The sequence below is a fragment of the Gekko japonicus genome, unplaced genomic scaffold, assembly GCF_001447785.1.
Source record: "Gekko japonicus isolate JY-2015 unplaced genomic scaffold, Gekko_japonicus_V1.1 scaffold102, whole genome shotgun sequence".
NCBI lineage: Eukaryota > Metazoa > Chordata > Lepidosauria > Squamata > Gekkonidae > Gekko > Gekko japonicus.
This window is the reverse complement of record NW_015172006.1, coordinates 1520728-1536338: the sequence shown is the minus strand read 5'-3', so window position 1 is coordinate 1536338 and position 15611 is coordinate 1520728. Positions and strand designations below refer to the sequence as shown.

General features: G+C 48.9%; 1 protein-coding gene across 1 annotated transcript in view; it reads left to right on the top strand.

Moving 5' to 3' along the window:
- Positions 1-15611, top strand: part of COL27A1 (collagen, type XXVII, alpha 1) — a 399797-nt gene that overhangs the window by 88941 nt on the left and 295245 nt on the right. The window contains exons 14-15 of the mRNA XM_015420171.1: positions 8838-8891; positions 12389-12433. Coding sequence (XP_015275657.1) covers positions 8838-8891; positions 12389-12433 — 99 coding nt within the window. The remainder of the gene's footprint in view (positions 1-8837; positions 8892-12388; positions 12434-15611) is intronic.

The following is a 15611-nucleotide window of genomic DNA, read 5'->3' as shown; positions in this document are numbered from 1 at the left end:
GGCCACGTGGAGCAAAGAAGTAGCTGGCTATGACAGGCCCAAACACCCCTCCCCTCCGCTTCGTTTCATGTATTTGCACATAACGTGTAGTTTGCCCTTGAGATCTCTAAGCTTCTTGGGATGTGCAGATACGTAATACGGAACAGTTAGAAGACAGTGCCATGCTCTGTAGGATGCACCTTTCAAATACTGGGGCTTGATCTGGATCTCACAAATCAAAGGGATTTGTGAGAATCCCAGCTTTCGTATGAAAAGAAGAGCAAGTTGCTAGTTCTCAAGGTGGCAGAGGTGAATGTTAACAGGCTGCCCTTCCTGAGTGGGCATGGCCTGGTTTCTTCTTTGGCTTTGAATTCTTGGCCTGCTTGTTTGCCTTGGGGCATTTAGAGCCTGTTCTGCATTAGAGTTGGTATCTCTCAAGACCTGCTATTTATTTATTTATTTATTAGATTTGTACCCCGCCCTCCCCAACCGGCTCAGGGCGGCTACAACAGAGGCAATTGCCATAACAACAGTTAAAACAACATAAAAGCAATCATTAAACAGTATAAAACAATCATTAAATAAAGTACGGTGCTCTTGATGTTAAAGTTTTCTAATCCAAGATGAGTTCCATTCATCAACCTAACCTGACAACATACATTCTTCGGTTGACTAGGCGTCTGCCCAGGGCCAGCTCACCTCCAGATCTAATCCACCGTCGAAGATGGCAAGTCGGTGGTGGTACAGTGACGGCGGCGGCTCCTATGCCTGCTAGACTTTGAGAACCTCTCTTCCCACGTCTCCTGCTTCTGCAAATGCCACTGGAATGACTGGTGTTTTGCTTATGAGTCCTGGGCAGTATACAGTGCACTAGGGACTCACTTGGGGGTAGGGCTCCAATTCCCCAGGCAGGGGTGGAGGATCCCCTGCTTTTGGGGGCTTGTGTCTGTTGCTGGCCAGCTGGCCAGCACGGTTCTCCCCACCTCCAAACAGCAACATTGCATGGCGACGTCCCTAACATGATGACATTGTGCAGAAGTGATGTCATCACGTCGGGAACGTTGCGTGGTGACGCTCTGGTTGAAGGGCAAAACTCTATGGTTTGAACCTGACTTTACGATAGAGGTTTGCCCTCAAACCAGAGTGTCACCATGTGACGTCCCTGACATGATGACGTCAGTTCCACGTGACGTCATTGTGTTGGGAACGTCACCGTGTGATGTCACTGTTTGGGGGTATAGCCCTGCCCCAATTCCAGAAGGCTTCCTCCCACCCCCCCGCTGGCATATTGTGGAGATCTGGCAACCCTACTTGGGAGGCATCGGAAGGAGAGTTAGAGCAGCCAGTTCACGTCTTCTCCCTAGAAGGACTCCTCTGTGGCAAAGCAGCAATTTTATTTCTTCACTGAGAAAACTTGACTTTCAGATTTCATGGTGGAATCCTTTACAAAGAAACTAGGGCTGCCACCCTTTGGAAATAAAGTTGGTCAATCGTATCTATTTTAAGCAAGTAACTACAATTATTAACTCTGCATACATTTGCATATTTATTTTATTTACTTCGTTTACAGTCCACCTTCCTCCCTGAGACTCTAGGCTGACAAGACAATTTAAAACAATGCAGTACGAACAGTGTATTACATACAATCAATAATGCACTAAAACTGTTCTACAAATCTACAGAATCATGCCTTAGACGACGACGACTACTACTACTACTACTACTACTAATAATAATAATAATAATAATCATGGCTCTTTTTGTAGCAGGAACTCCTTTGCATATTAGGCAGCACACCCCTAATGCGGGACCTTATGCAGTTCCGCAGGGCCTGCAAGACGGAGCTCTTCCGCCAGGCTTTCACATAGGGGCCGCCGTTGCCACCACCACCAATGGTGGCAATACCATCGGGATTAGAAATCGCCCTTGGAAGCTCATCCATAAATTGCGTGGCATTGACAACGTGGTATTGGCTTGAACTATCTACTGGACAGTGGTACCCCAACGGGGAGGATTCGAAGATGCCATCAGAACCACTCAAGAACCACTCAAGACCATCTCGTTTACAGAAAGCACTTTATTATTGTTATTATTGTTATTTATGATTTTATTGTTTTATCTGGTTTTATGGATGGGCTTATGCCCCTTGTAAGCCGCCCTGAGCCCGCTTGTGGGGAGGGTGGGGTAAAAATGCTTAAATAAATAAATAAATAAATAAGGTAGCCTATCCTCCAAGAGCTTACAGAACTCTTCTTACAGGGGCTGCTGTAAGCTCTTGGAGGATTGGCTACGTTAGGGGTGTGTTGCCTAATATGCAAAGGAGTTCCTGCTACAAAAAGAGCCATAATAATAATATAAATCACTGCTTCTCATTATCATTACCTTAATACCACTCACAATCATTCTCAACAGCACAGGCCTAGGATACCAGATTTCAAAGACAGGCTCAAAGATTTCACACTTATTGTGAATGTATGGAAAATCATCATCAGAGATTGATTATTTACTAAATACAGTTTGAATATTCAGCAAAGATATAGTAGTGGAATTTGGCCTTGACAAGTGTGCAGCATTAGTATTGTATAGCGGAAAGATCACTGAACAAGAAGAAATGAAAGTGCTGAACAACATCATCAAAACTACAAATATCTTGGAATTTTGGAAGCTGACAACATCAAGCATACCCTTGTTAAGAAAAATACAACCAAGGAGTATTACCAAAGAGTCAAGAAGATGTTGCGAACAAAATTAAATGGAGGCAACACGGTAAAGCCAATTAACATGTGGGCAGTCCCAGTTCTAAGGTACACAGCTGGCATGATTGATTGGAAACAAGAAGAATTAGAAGCGATAGATCTCAAAACTCTCAAGATAATGGCAATGCATCACGCACTTCGCCCTAGAAGCGTTGTTAATTGCTTTTACTTATTAAGAAAATTAGGTGGAAGAGGTCTTCTGAAAATTAAGCAAGTAGTTGAAGAAGAAAAACAAGCACTGAATGACTACACCAAGAAAAGCAAAGAGAAACTTCTAGTTGAAATGTACAAGGCAGACTTCTTTAAGGTTACAGAAACCAAAGAAGATTACAAAAAGATTGCAATCAAAACAAGATTGCAAAAAAACAAGTGCATGGGCAATATTTGAAAGAGATAGAGAGCAAAGTTGATAGCGAAAATACCTGGAAGTGGCTCCAAAATGGGCACTTTCAACGGAAGGACTCATTCTAGCTGCACAAGAGCAGGCACTCAAAATGAATAGTATGAAAGCCAAGATTCAGAAGACCAGTGATAATGGCAAATCTTGACTTTACAAGACAGAGGATGAAACAGTCAATCACATGGTCAGTGCCTGCAGTAAAATTGCTCAGACTGACTATAAAGAATGTCACAATAGAGTTGCAGCTATGTTGCACTGAAATTGCTGCAAGAAGTATAGCTTACCATCATTCAGAAATTCATGGGAGCACGAACCAGACAAGATCAAAATACATGATGAAACAAAGATTCTTTGGGACTTCTGATTGCAAACAGATAAACACCTGGAGCATGACACCCCTGATATCACAATTGTAGGGGGGGGGAATGAGAAATAGAGTTTGGATAAATGACACTGCAATCCCAGGAAACAGCAGAATAGAAAAAGAAAGAACAGGAGAAGATCACGAAATACCAAGACCAAGGAATATGTTATAGCGCCTCTGGGAGAAGAAGGTTACCATTGTGCCAGTTTTCATTGGAACCTTTGGAGCAGTGCCTAAAAGTCTCAGAAAACACCTGGACATTCTGGCCATTGAGGAAATAACACCAGTTCAGCTCCAGAAGACAGTGTTGCTTGGAACAGCAAAAATCCTGTAAAGATACCTCTGCAATACCCAAGAACTTGGCTAGGTCTCGAATTGCAGAACACCATCTACCAGTCAAATATCTGACTGTGACTATTATTATTATTACTTCTCACAAGCACACACATGCACATAACAAATACAAAAAAGAAAGATTTTTTAAAAATGCAACACAAAAAAACGACATAAAATTTTGTAGTAACTCCCCAGATCACCCTCAGTGCAAACTATCAGCAGCGGAACATCAATCAGTGATTAAAAACACCAACAAATAAGAGTACAGAAACAATAAAATCAGCAGACAGCAGTAAAAAATTAAAATACAAATCCACAGGAGAAAAGGTCAGTAAACACTTTTTGGAAATCAGTGCGGCTCATTTACTGACAAACTTTCTCTGCAGCAGTCTAGTTTTAGCAGGTTTTTGGAAGGCAGGGCAAATTTCCTGGGGCAAAGACTGCCAAAATCTGGAGACTGTAGCTGAAAAATCCCCTGTCATGCCTGCCTGCCAGTCTTCCATGTCATTTAGCATGGATATGTGAAGCAGGAGACTGGCAGCTTGGTCTTGGTTAAAAGGTGGGCGCCTATGAGTAGAGGTGATAACACCGTTGTGGGAAGAGAGGGTATTTATTTATTTACTTTATTTGTAGCCTACCTTCCCCCCCCAGTGGGGACCCAAAGTGACATATGTCGTTCCCCTCCATTTTATCCTTACAACAACTAAGTGAAATAGGTGAGTTTGAGACTCTGTCAGGTAGGGTTGCCAAGTCGGATTGGCGCTGGAGCGGGGGACTCCAGCGCAGCTCCGGGAGTGCGCGCGTGCCGCAAATACATCACCCAGAAGTGACGCGACCACTCCTGGGATGCTGGGGGCGGGGCCACAACCATCCGATGGAAAACCATAGAGTTTTCCCTCGGATGACCGTGGCCCCGCCCCCAGCGTGCCCGGCGTGGTCACGTCACTTCCGGGTGATGTGCACGTCGCGTGCTTTGGGGGTGGGGTTCCCCCCTGGGGCCCGATCCGCCGGCGGCGGGAAATAGGCCTCTGGGGCGGGGGTTTCCCCGCCCCCCAGGGGGACTTGGCAAGCCTACTGTCAGGGCTATTTTTGGGCAGGAACACACAGGAACAGAGTTCCGGCTGGCTTCAGAATTGGCCACGCCCAGTACAGCCAAAACCTCTGCCTGTGTGGCTACAGAGGCAAGGCCTGGAGAGCGACACCCCCTCCCGTTGACTCTGAGGCGGGTGGGCCAGGGGGGCCCTTGGAAGGATCAGGGAGGCATTTAATGCCTCCCCGTGCCTTCCCTGACCTGTCCATGGCAGAGGGGATTTGAAACTGGGTTTCCCAGATCCTAGTCTGACGCTTCAACACACCACACCACGCTGGCTCTGGGACAGACCCTTGATTAAGTGGTGGGGGCCATCCATACTGACAGAGTTTGGGACCAACAGATGTTCCAGCAAGGAAAATATGTGCCAGGAGGGTGGGTAGTGGGAACAGTGAAATTTAGTACCATGGGAGTGGGTGGTAGTGGAACAAACTCTGGGATTATGGTTTGGGAGCTGCACTCTGCAGTTATCCTGAAGCGTAACGTTCTCCAGAACAGCTGGGTCTGCTAAGTCAGTGTCACAACATCTCCAGGATTCGTTCCAGTATCCCTGCAGTCTAAAGCTGGGTCCTGGCCTTGTATGCTAACTGAGACAGAAGCAGTATACAGTATACGGTGTTGTTATTGGTCGGCAGTAGGAAGCGTTTTGGATTGGCCAGGTCCCTCTGCAAGTGCCCCAGCTGGCATCATTCCTGCTTGGAGGGATGACGGTTGTATCTGCACGTCATAGCTCTGTGGGCCATTGACTGTCGTTCCCCCATCCCCCCAGCATGTAACTAATTTAGAGAATTTGATATGGTGATGGGTTGGATGACTTTAAAGGCGGGCTATATTGACAGCTGTTAGCCATGCTTGCAAAATGGAGACCCCGGGGTTCAGAGGCAACTTGCCTCTGAATCTGAGTTGCCTGCAGGGCAGTTTGTGGAGCAATTGTTGCTTCCGTTTCCCACTTGGGGGCCTATTGGAAGCATTTGGCCAGCCGCTGCGGGAAACAGATTCCTGTGCTAGAGGGGCCTTTGGTTTTCTCTTGCACAGTGAGTCTAATGCTTTTATAAAAGATTAGATAAGTCTCTCCACCGTTCTTATTCATGATAGCTAAGAATAGAACCTCTATATTTAGAGGCAGTCTATCACTGAATACCAGTTTTCTGGTATATGAATGACAGGGGAAGGCTATGGACTGCATTCCCTGCCTGTGGCCTTCTCGAAAGCATCTGGCCGGCCACTGTTGGAAACAGGATGCCGAGCCAGCTGGACCTTGACTCTGATCCAGCGGGACTCTTCCGTCCCTTTGGACAGTCCCGCCAAACTCTTGGGACTGATTTTTACATTCCTCTTCGAGGCGACAAACCAGCGTCTTGCAGACGCATGCAAAAGAATGTTTGGCTCTTGTCTAGCTGAATGTGGAGGTTTTCCATTGAGAAGCATGGCTCCCACTCCCTTTTGAAAGATGTAGGTCTCCGGCTAACCGCCTCCTGCTCTCCAATTGCAACTATAAATCATTACGATGCTGAGCACCCGTCAAGACGCCTCCCTCTCTGTCATGTGGTCCTAAATGCTACCAGCTGGCTCCCATCACCAGGAAAATTGCAGGCGATAAACAAAAGTTGACCCCGTAGGCCATTTTCATTCTTTTAGGAGGGAAGGAGGTGGGGGAAGGGGCCGATCAGCTGTTTAATATCCTGTAATGATGGGCTGCTCTGGAACGAGCCTGGCCTCCTGATCCTGCTTCTTCCTCGCATGGAGAAACTATAAGCCTGTTTCGGCACATAATGACCGGGGAGAAATGGTTGTTTCCAAAGAAATTTCTAAAATGAGACACGCTGGGACAGGAGCTGAGATGCATGTCCTGATGCTGGGACTGCAATCACACTGCAGTGACTGAAGGGTACTTTGTGTATGCTCAGAAGCACTCTTGCCTTCTTTCATTTTGCAATTTCTGGAGCTCAGCCCTTGCTGTGAAAAGCGTTTTCGGGGTGGAATCCTTGCCTCATACACTGTCAAGCGGCAAAGGAAGCTGGTGTGATTTCCCCTGTAGTGTGGAGATGCTGAGTGGTTTACGTGAAAGTGGTATGAGCCAGAAGTCAGGTTAAAGTAACGCTCTAGGGGTGCGTTCAGACGGGGCATTTACAACGGTATAGGTACCGGTTGGAATCGGTGTACTTACCGGCATTCACACGGCGAACATCTGCCTTCCGTCCCTAACCGTTGCAAAGAGCTTTAAACCATTGTATTCTGCCACTAGGTCCCCAAGTGGTGGTATCCTGAGTGCAATGGTTGGAATTGCTTTACCGCCCCGTCTGATCTCTCTCCACCGTTGTAGAGCCACTTCCGTTTGGAAGCCCAAGGCTTCCAATTTTCACCCACCATTTTTTTTTTAGGTCGGCGATATGTGCTTGGGCGAAGCTTCGCCCCGGCGTTTGTTTAAAAAAGAAAATAAAAGGTCCTTAGTTTAACGTTTTAGATGAGTCCGGGACCTCAGGGAGGCCAGTTTGCTCTTTAAACTTTAAAGGTAAGTCCTCTCTTCAGGGCATGATTTTCTGGACGGGGTGTTTTGCGCATGCGCGAAGATCGCCATTCTGTGGATGGCTGCCTATGCGCATGCGCAAAGTGAGTTTTAAAAAAACCACACCGCCGACGCCCACTGTGTGTGAACGGGCATACAGCGATGGGCTCCGCAGACAGGAGGTAAGTGTGATCACGTTTCATCCGGCATAAACTGCAACGGTTCCAACCGGTACAGTTTATATCGGCTGAAACGCCCCGTCTGAACGCACCCTAGGAGATCCATTGCATCGCTGGCTAATCTGGAGGAAGACGAGGGAACTGAGTGACAATCCATTACTCTTTAGGACTATAAAGTACGAGTCCGGTGGCACCTTTAAGACCAACAAAGTTTTATTCAACGTATAAGCTTTCGTGTGCACGCACGCCCTTTCAAATACATACACGTTATCTGATGTTATACCTTGAATAAATCTTTGTTGATCCTAAAGGTGCCACTGGACTTGAACCTTGTAGTACTGCTTCAGATCCACGCAGCTACCCCACCTGAACCTGTCTCCATTAGGATTATCAATAAGATAGTTCGCCGAAAGGGTCACAGGCAGGGCAGTGTAAGAACTGAGGCTGTCATAAGGGACAAGGGAACGGGGATGGGGAGAAGAACCAGGGATAAGGCAAAGGGGTCTGTAGATTCTCAGGGTTTCCTGTGTTTGTCAATGACGATGTGCTAGAGGCCGATAAAATACTGTGTGGTGCAGAGAAAGCCGGTGACAAGGTTTACTGATGGCCATTGATGGGAAGGGCTTTGATGGAGGTTCATATAAATCCCACAAGGGCGGGTGGAGGGACGACACAGCTGAGGCTGCTTTGCTGGAAGTATCTGGCTGGCCGGTGTGCGACACAGGATAGCAAGTAGATGGACCGTTTTGCAGGCCTGGCAGAGCTCTCCTTCCATGGGAGAAGCACTCCCCTGCAGGGCTGAAGGGGCCTGGCTTCAGACCCCAGAGCTGCTCGTCGTTGGCTCCTAAAAGTCCTTGGAGAAGGATGCTGTGGATGTGTTTTCCGTGATACCCTCCTAACTGAACTTTGCTAACCTGGATCCTAGCTCCGTTTCTCTCAGGTGCACTCGGAAACCAGCCCAGGGGAGGCCCCTGCTGGCTGGCGACTTCCTTCCCCGGAGTCCTCATGATCCCTGGTGTGAGGGTATGTGCCCTTGGACTACATCGTGGAAGCCAGCACCATGCAGTCCATGGGCATATACACTTGCCTCAAGGTTTATTTCATCTCGGCTGCCCTGGACCCCAGCGCTGGAGGACGTGCCGTTTCTTTCCAAGGGACGGGACTTGGCCCTTTCAGAGGCAAGGAAGTGCTTTTAACTGCTTGTTTCCTTTCCTTTCCCCCTCACAGGGGTACATTGGCCCACCAGGATTGTTTGGGTTGCCAGGTGCTGACGGAGAACGAGTGAGTATTTCTGGAGGGGACAGTCTCTCCCTTCATGCCGAATAACAGCATACGTTGTCGTCACGGCTGTCCTTGGGGGGGTCTCGTTCTTCCTCTTGTGTGGTGTTCTCCTGGCTTTTTTCTCTCAGTGGAGTCCTCCTGTTCTTCCTCTCCTTGATGTTCCTGCTGCTTTCTCAACGTTGTCTTTGCTTGCGGTCCTCCGAACACGCTGTCCGCGACTCTCCTTTTCCTGTGCATCTCAGCCTGCATTTTCTCCGCTATGGAAAGAACAAGCCTTTTACAAATACCTTCTGAGTACAGGGCCACAGACTCTCGCTTTCCCCTCATTTCAGATCCTTCATCTCTTCAGCCGCTAAGAGAACACGCAAGAGAGCTGTGCATTCACTCCATGCATAATCGCTGCGTCCGATTTGCTAGATTCAGGTCCGGTAGCACCTTAAAGGTAAAGGCCCCCTTGCTCGAAAGCCAGTCGAATCCGACTCTAGGGTTGCGGTGCTCATCTCCGTTTCAAAGCCGAAGAGCCAGCGCTGTCCGAAGACGTTTTCGTGGTCATGTGGCCGGCATGACTAAACACCAAGGCGCACGGGACGCTGTTACCTTCCCACCGAAGTGGTACCTATTTATCTACTTGCAATTTCTTGCTTTCAAACTGTTAGGTTGGCAGGAGCTGGAACTAGAGACGGGAGCTCACTCCGTCATGCAGCACACTCGGGTCTCGAACTGCTGAAATACCGACCTTCCCACAGCCTGCAGTTCAGTGCCTTAACGATTTGATCCACCGCAGCTCCTTAGAACCTTAGAGACCAACAAAATTTGGGGGCTTTCGAGAGTCACGGCTCTCTTTGTCAGCTTGTCGTCATGTCAGTCCCTTCGCTGTATCTGAGGAAGGGAGCGTTGACTCTCGAAAGCCCCAAAATCTCATTGGTCTTGAAGGTGTTCCTGGATTCAAACCTAGCTGTTCTACTGTAGGCCAACAGGGCTACCCTCTGACACTGCATCTGATTCGTTCCCCTCTTTGGTTTGCTTAAATTCATTTTACGCCAGTTTTTCATCTCCGTGCCCTCGCCTGGGGTCTCATTAAATTCTTAAAGGCTGGTAATATCAGTGGGATTGAAGGAGGCTTGTCAGGCGGTACCTTGTGGGTTCAGTACATCCCCTCGCCGGAGGCGCTCATCTCCCTACGTGTTTACTGTTCAGCCCACAAACACGCCGCAAAGAACTGTGATTTGCCTCAGCTCCCCAGAGCATTTCTCATCGTGATCCCGTGACGAAAAGGACACATGTAGCCACTTTACGCATAGTAGCCACAATGTGTACACTGCGAAAGCACATGGTAAGCGCATGGTGGGCTTGTGTGAAGCCACACCTCATAGGCATGCTTAGCTTCTTGCTGTATTTCTTGCTTTATCTCTTCCCTTGTCAGAGATCGGGAAGATTTTAGGAGTTTAGATTAAGTTCGCCTCTGAACATCAGTTTCTGAGAGCAAGCAGCTGAGAAAGGCGAGAGACCTTCACTACAGGCTGATTGGCTCCTGGGCAGCCTCTGGCTGGCCACTGTTGGATACAGAACGCTGGACCAATTGGCCCTTTGGTTGAAGGGTGTTGTTATGTTCTAGGAAGTTTGACGTAAGTGATACAGAACATGTCAGGGTGTAATGACTTAGGTCATCTTTGCACATGACACTGAAATCATGCCCTGTGATTTTCAAGGCTGTAAAATCAAAGGGGGGAAAACGCGCCGGCCAGAATGTGTGTTTGTTCTAAAAATTACTCTTCCCATTTCCTGTTCTGTGTGCAGAAGTGACCCGCTCCAAGCCAAAAGGCACGTTTAGCATTTTTTGGGAAGATGCCCTTTAATGAAGTTTGTGCCTGACAAGATCCTGGTGAAGCTAGGGTCAGAACTGATGAAGTGTTGGGAGCAACGCTCCCTCTAAGCTGTGCCGTCTTGGGAGCAAAAATTCTCCTTTGTGAGCTGCTGGCATTAAAAGTTGTGAGCGAGCGATTTGGCTACTGAATAAATTAGTTTGCCCTGGAGCCATCCTTCCTGAGCGGAGACAAAAATGTGTGAGCCGGAGGCTAAAAAACTGTGAGCTAGCTCACCCTAACTCAGAGGGAACGCTGGTTGGGAGATCCAGGACTGGATCTTCCCAGTGCTTTGGTAAATGGAACTTTCAGCCATGTAAGACCTTTATTTGGGTCGGGGCTTGCAGCGCAGAGGCGGAAGGAGTTTTAACAGTTCTATCCCCAGATGGTGTCACCAGTTTAAAACCTATCCTCCACACTGTTGACTGTTTAAAGAGGAAAAAAGACAGGCACTCATCTTTTCCTGTCTTTTTCAATAATAGTCCACCTCTGTGTGTGAGTAAATTAGGCAAGAAAAGATAAAGCCTCGTCCTCACAAGGTTATGACCAGTCTTGGGACTGAGTATTACAGCAGTTTACTTTTTTAAAATTCCTGGGAAGATCGAGTCATGGATTTCCCAACATCTAGTGGGACCATGAGCAAAAGGTGCACTTGTGAGTGAAATTCTCAGTGAACTAGCAAAGGGAGTTGCAACGGAAAGGAGCCTGCTAAGATGAGAATCATGGTTATGTCTAAACAATAGGTGGGTAGAGTGCAGGTAAATCACTACACAAAACTACAACAGAAAAGAGGGAAGGGGAAACTACACATACGGGAAAAAGTAAAGTACCCACTACTGTCTAAAAACCCAAGAGAGGAGATCTTCCCTCTAGCTTTGATACATCAAGCCTTTTCAGCATTGAACTTTTTTATAAACTGAGTCTAACATTTAAAATCTTTTACCCTCTAACTTTATGTTTAACTGCCCAATTGCAGTACCCCCAATCATCCCCAAACCCCAGTCTTTTTAAAGGCACCAGAGTCCTTCAGCCTTTATTTCTTCTTTTCTTTCCTCTTTCGTAGCTTGTAGGGACTCTTCGGGGCTGCTGCCCCTTGCTCGGACAAAGAGTCCTCACCAGAAGAGTCCGATTCTAGAGGACAAGGTCCTTCTGTGTGAAATCCATTCTGCTCAGTGTCATTGGCAAACAAGAGACCTCAGCGAGAAGATGAGTCGGTCCATGGGGATGGGAGGAATTTGCTACTGCTTCAGAGCCGCTGCCATTAATGCTTGCATCACCCAATAAGAAACATAAACAGAAGTTCTCTAGCAAGCGCCTGGGCTTGGCCTTTGTTCGGTTCCAGACCAGTAGCTTAATTATTCCTCTTGCAAAGTTCTGTCTCCGCTTCCTGGCCCTGGGTGGGTACAGGCTGTGTGCCCTCCAGCCGAGGGACCCTCCGTGGGTGAAACTTAGCTCTCTCGTTCCCTTTCCCCTTCCCCTTGTAGCGGAAGTGTTTGATATTTTGGCACATAGCTATCTTGCCATAATTAGATGCTTTTAATGCCCCCCTCCTTTGTTTTGGTTTAGAGTTTGTTGTTTCTTTCCCACCTCCATCGGATTTTAATTCTTTCCCCTTCTTGTCTCTTTGATTTACAGGGGATCCCCGGAGTTCCTGGGAAGAGGGGCAAGATGGGTAGGCCGGTAAAGTTTTTCTTCGTCTATTATGTTGACTAAAGATGGGACTTTGGGGGTGGGGGTGGGGATTTGTAGAAGGGGGATTTTAATCTCTGTGTTGTTCTTTTTGTGTGAATGTGTTCTCTCCCCACCCCCCACCCCGGTTTTGGTGATATCTGATTTAGCTTCCAGGCCAAGAGCTTTGTTTCCGTAAAAAGGGTACATTGGCACTAAAGATTTAAACCACTATCATGACTCTTAAGAATTCTGAGTCCGCTTGTAAAACTAAAGTTCCCATAGGGCTGTGTGTGTTTTGGGGGGTTTTTTGTGGGAAGCCATATGATGGTAAATAAGTTCTGAAGAGGCTTACTATTTTAAGCTCAGACGTCACCAAAGTGAGTGAAACTGGGCATCTGGGTGCTCTTCAAAAATCACTCGGTCGGTATGAAAAGTTTACTTCTGTGGGTGATCTTTGACATGATGAAGCAGCCCCAAAATTGGCACTCCCTGGCTCAGCCCCGCTTTTTGAAGGCTTTCGGCGGTTGGCAGACCCGTTACCTCGCATGATATGGTTGGTGCTGGAGCCCCAAGCACAAGTTCTGTGGGGTCAGTCCAAATTTGGGACGCTGCATACATATGGTCGTTTCCCACCAGGGGTCATTTTGTAGAATAAGAGGTGCAGGAGTTCGTTAGCATAACACATTAGCGTAACTTATTTGCATATGCCACACCCCTTGACATCACCAGAAGTGTGTCAGAAGGCAACACCCACTGCTCAGGCTCCACTGGATTGTTTTGGATTGCTAGCTATTGGGGGGGGGGGGGCTTTGCAACTTACCTGGCTGCTTCTTGCTCTGACTGAGGGCTGCTGGGAGCAGGGGGCGGGGCTTGTTGCATGTGCCCGCCCCCTGGGCTCTTTACTGTCGGAGCTCCGCTCCTGTGCGCTCCCGCAGGAAATGCCCCCTGTTTCCCACACATGCAATCTTAGTGATTGTGCAGCCCAGCCCTCCTGATCTTTGTTCGGCCTCTGGTTGCCGTGTTCCCTGGGTGTAGATCCCACACCTCTCTGAGAGCAGGGGGCGGGGCTTGTTGCATGTGCCCGCCCCCTGGGCTCTTTACTGTCGGAGCTCCGCTCCTGTGCGCTCCCGCAGGAAATGACCCCTGTTTCCCACACATGCAATCTTAGTGATTGTGCAGCCCAGCCCTCCTGATCTTTGTTCGGCCTCTGGTTGCCGTGTTCCCTGGGTGTAGATCCCACACCTCTCTGAGAGCAGGGGGCGGGGCTTGTTGCATGTGCCCGCCCCCTGGGCTCTTTACTGTCGGAGCTCCGCTCCTGTGCGCTCCCGCAGGAAATGACTCCTGTTTCCCACACATGCAATCTTAGTGATTGTGCAGCCCAGCCCTCCTGATCTTTGTTCGGCCTCTGGTTGCCGTGTTCCCTGGGTGTAGATCCCACACCTCTCTGAGAGCAGGGGGCGGGGCTTGTTGCATGTGCCCGCCCCCTGGGCTCTTTACTGTCGGAGCTCCGCTCCTGTGCGCTCCCGCAGGAAATGACCCCTGTTTCCCACACATGCAATCTTAGTGATTGTGCAGCCCAGCCCTCCTGATCTTTGTTCGGCCTCTGGTTGCCGTGTTCCCTGGGTGTAGATCCCACACCTCTCTGATCACCTGTGAATTCTAGAATCCTACTAGTTGGGGGCCCAAAAAAAATCATGGGCGGGGGGACACTTCTGAAATCCCTTCCTCCAAATCTCTTCCTTCGGGGCTTTCAGTTCCCAGCTGCTTCAGCATGCCAGTTTCCCCATCTCACCTTATTCTATTAATTGTTTCTCAGCTCCTTCCCACGTCTCGGAGACCATATTTGGTCCTCACAGTGCTGGACTTTTGTGGGGAGGGCGGGGTTAATTCACACAGCTATATTTTCCTATGTGAGGAGCTGCGGTGGCTCAAGTGGTTAAGACGCTGAACTGCAGGCTGTGGAAGGTCAGTAGTTCAGCAGTTCGAGACCCGGGTGCCGCATGACGGAGTGAGCTCCCGTCTCTAGTTCCAGCTCCTGCCAACCTAGCAGTTCGAAAGCAAGAAATTGCAAGTAGATAAATAGGTACCACTTCAGTGGGAAGGTAACAGCGTTCCCGTGCGCCTTGGTGTTTAGTCATGCCGGCCACATGACCACGGAAATGTCTTCGGACAGCGCTGGCTCTTCGGGTTTGAAACGGAGATGAGCACCGCAACCCTAGAGTCGGACTCGACTGGCTTTCGAGCAAGGGAACCTTTACCTTTACGTTATTTTCCTATGTGCCTTGGGTTGGCTCCTTCCATTAGTGCAAAAGAGGCAAGAGGTGGGCCTTTGGACACCAAAAGGGGCCATGGGGGTGATTGTGAATTCTGAGTGGCCAAAAAACAACAACAAACCCATGACGATGTGTGGGACAGGACTGTGGTGGGGATTCAGTGAAGTCGCCCATCCTCCCTTTTGTGCCAGAGGAAAAGACGGCAGGATACAAGAACAGACTGGGAACCGAAAGGGGCCCTGGAGCACGCCGAGCCGAGTGGCCCCTGGGATGCCGCAAGCCAGCTTGGCGTGGGTCACTCAGCTCAGTAGTGCAGAGAAGTGATATTAGCTCAGCCATCGCTTCCTCCTGGAAACTGGCAGCTGTGCGGGAACAGGCAATTGGAGAAGTGACACCCGTCGCCCTTGCCGATGGACAGGCTGAGCCAAGTGGCCCCTGGGCCTCTGGCAGAGTTGCTAGAGCTTGGTTATGCTGCTCCTGGCCCCCAGCAGCCTCAGGGACGGTTCTAGGTTTTGGAGGCCCTGGGCAACGAGTTCCCAGCTACCCTCCTATCCTCTCCTTATCCTCAGCCCCCCCCCCCGCTCATGCCTTCCTTTCCTCCCTCCCACATACATCTCCTACCGACTTGCGTGTCCTTCCCCGGTCTGCGCAAAAGCCCTCCTATTTGTCCTTGGGCACAGCTACCCCCAGCCCTTTCCCCAGTGGCACCAGGCAGTGCATGCAGCAGGGAGCGTGGGTAGTGGAGCACTAGCAGGGGTCATTTCGTAGAAAAGAGGTGCAGGAGCTCATTAGCATAACTCATTAGCATAACTTATTTGCATATGCCACACCCCCTGACATCACTGGAAGTGTGTCAGAAGGCAACACACACCGCTCAGGCTTCACTGGACTGTTTTGGATTGCTAGCTACTGGG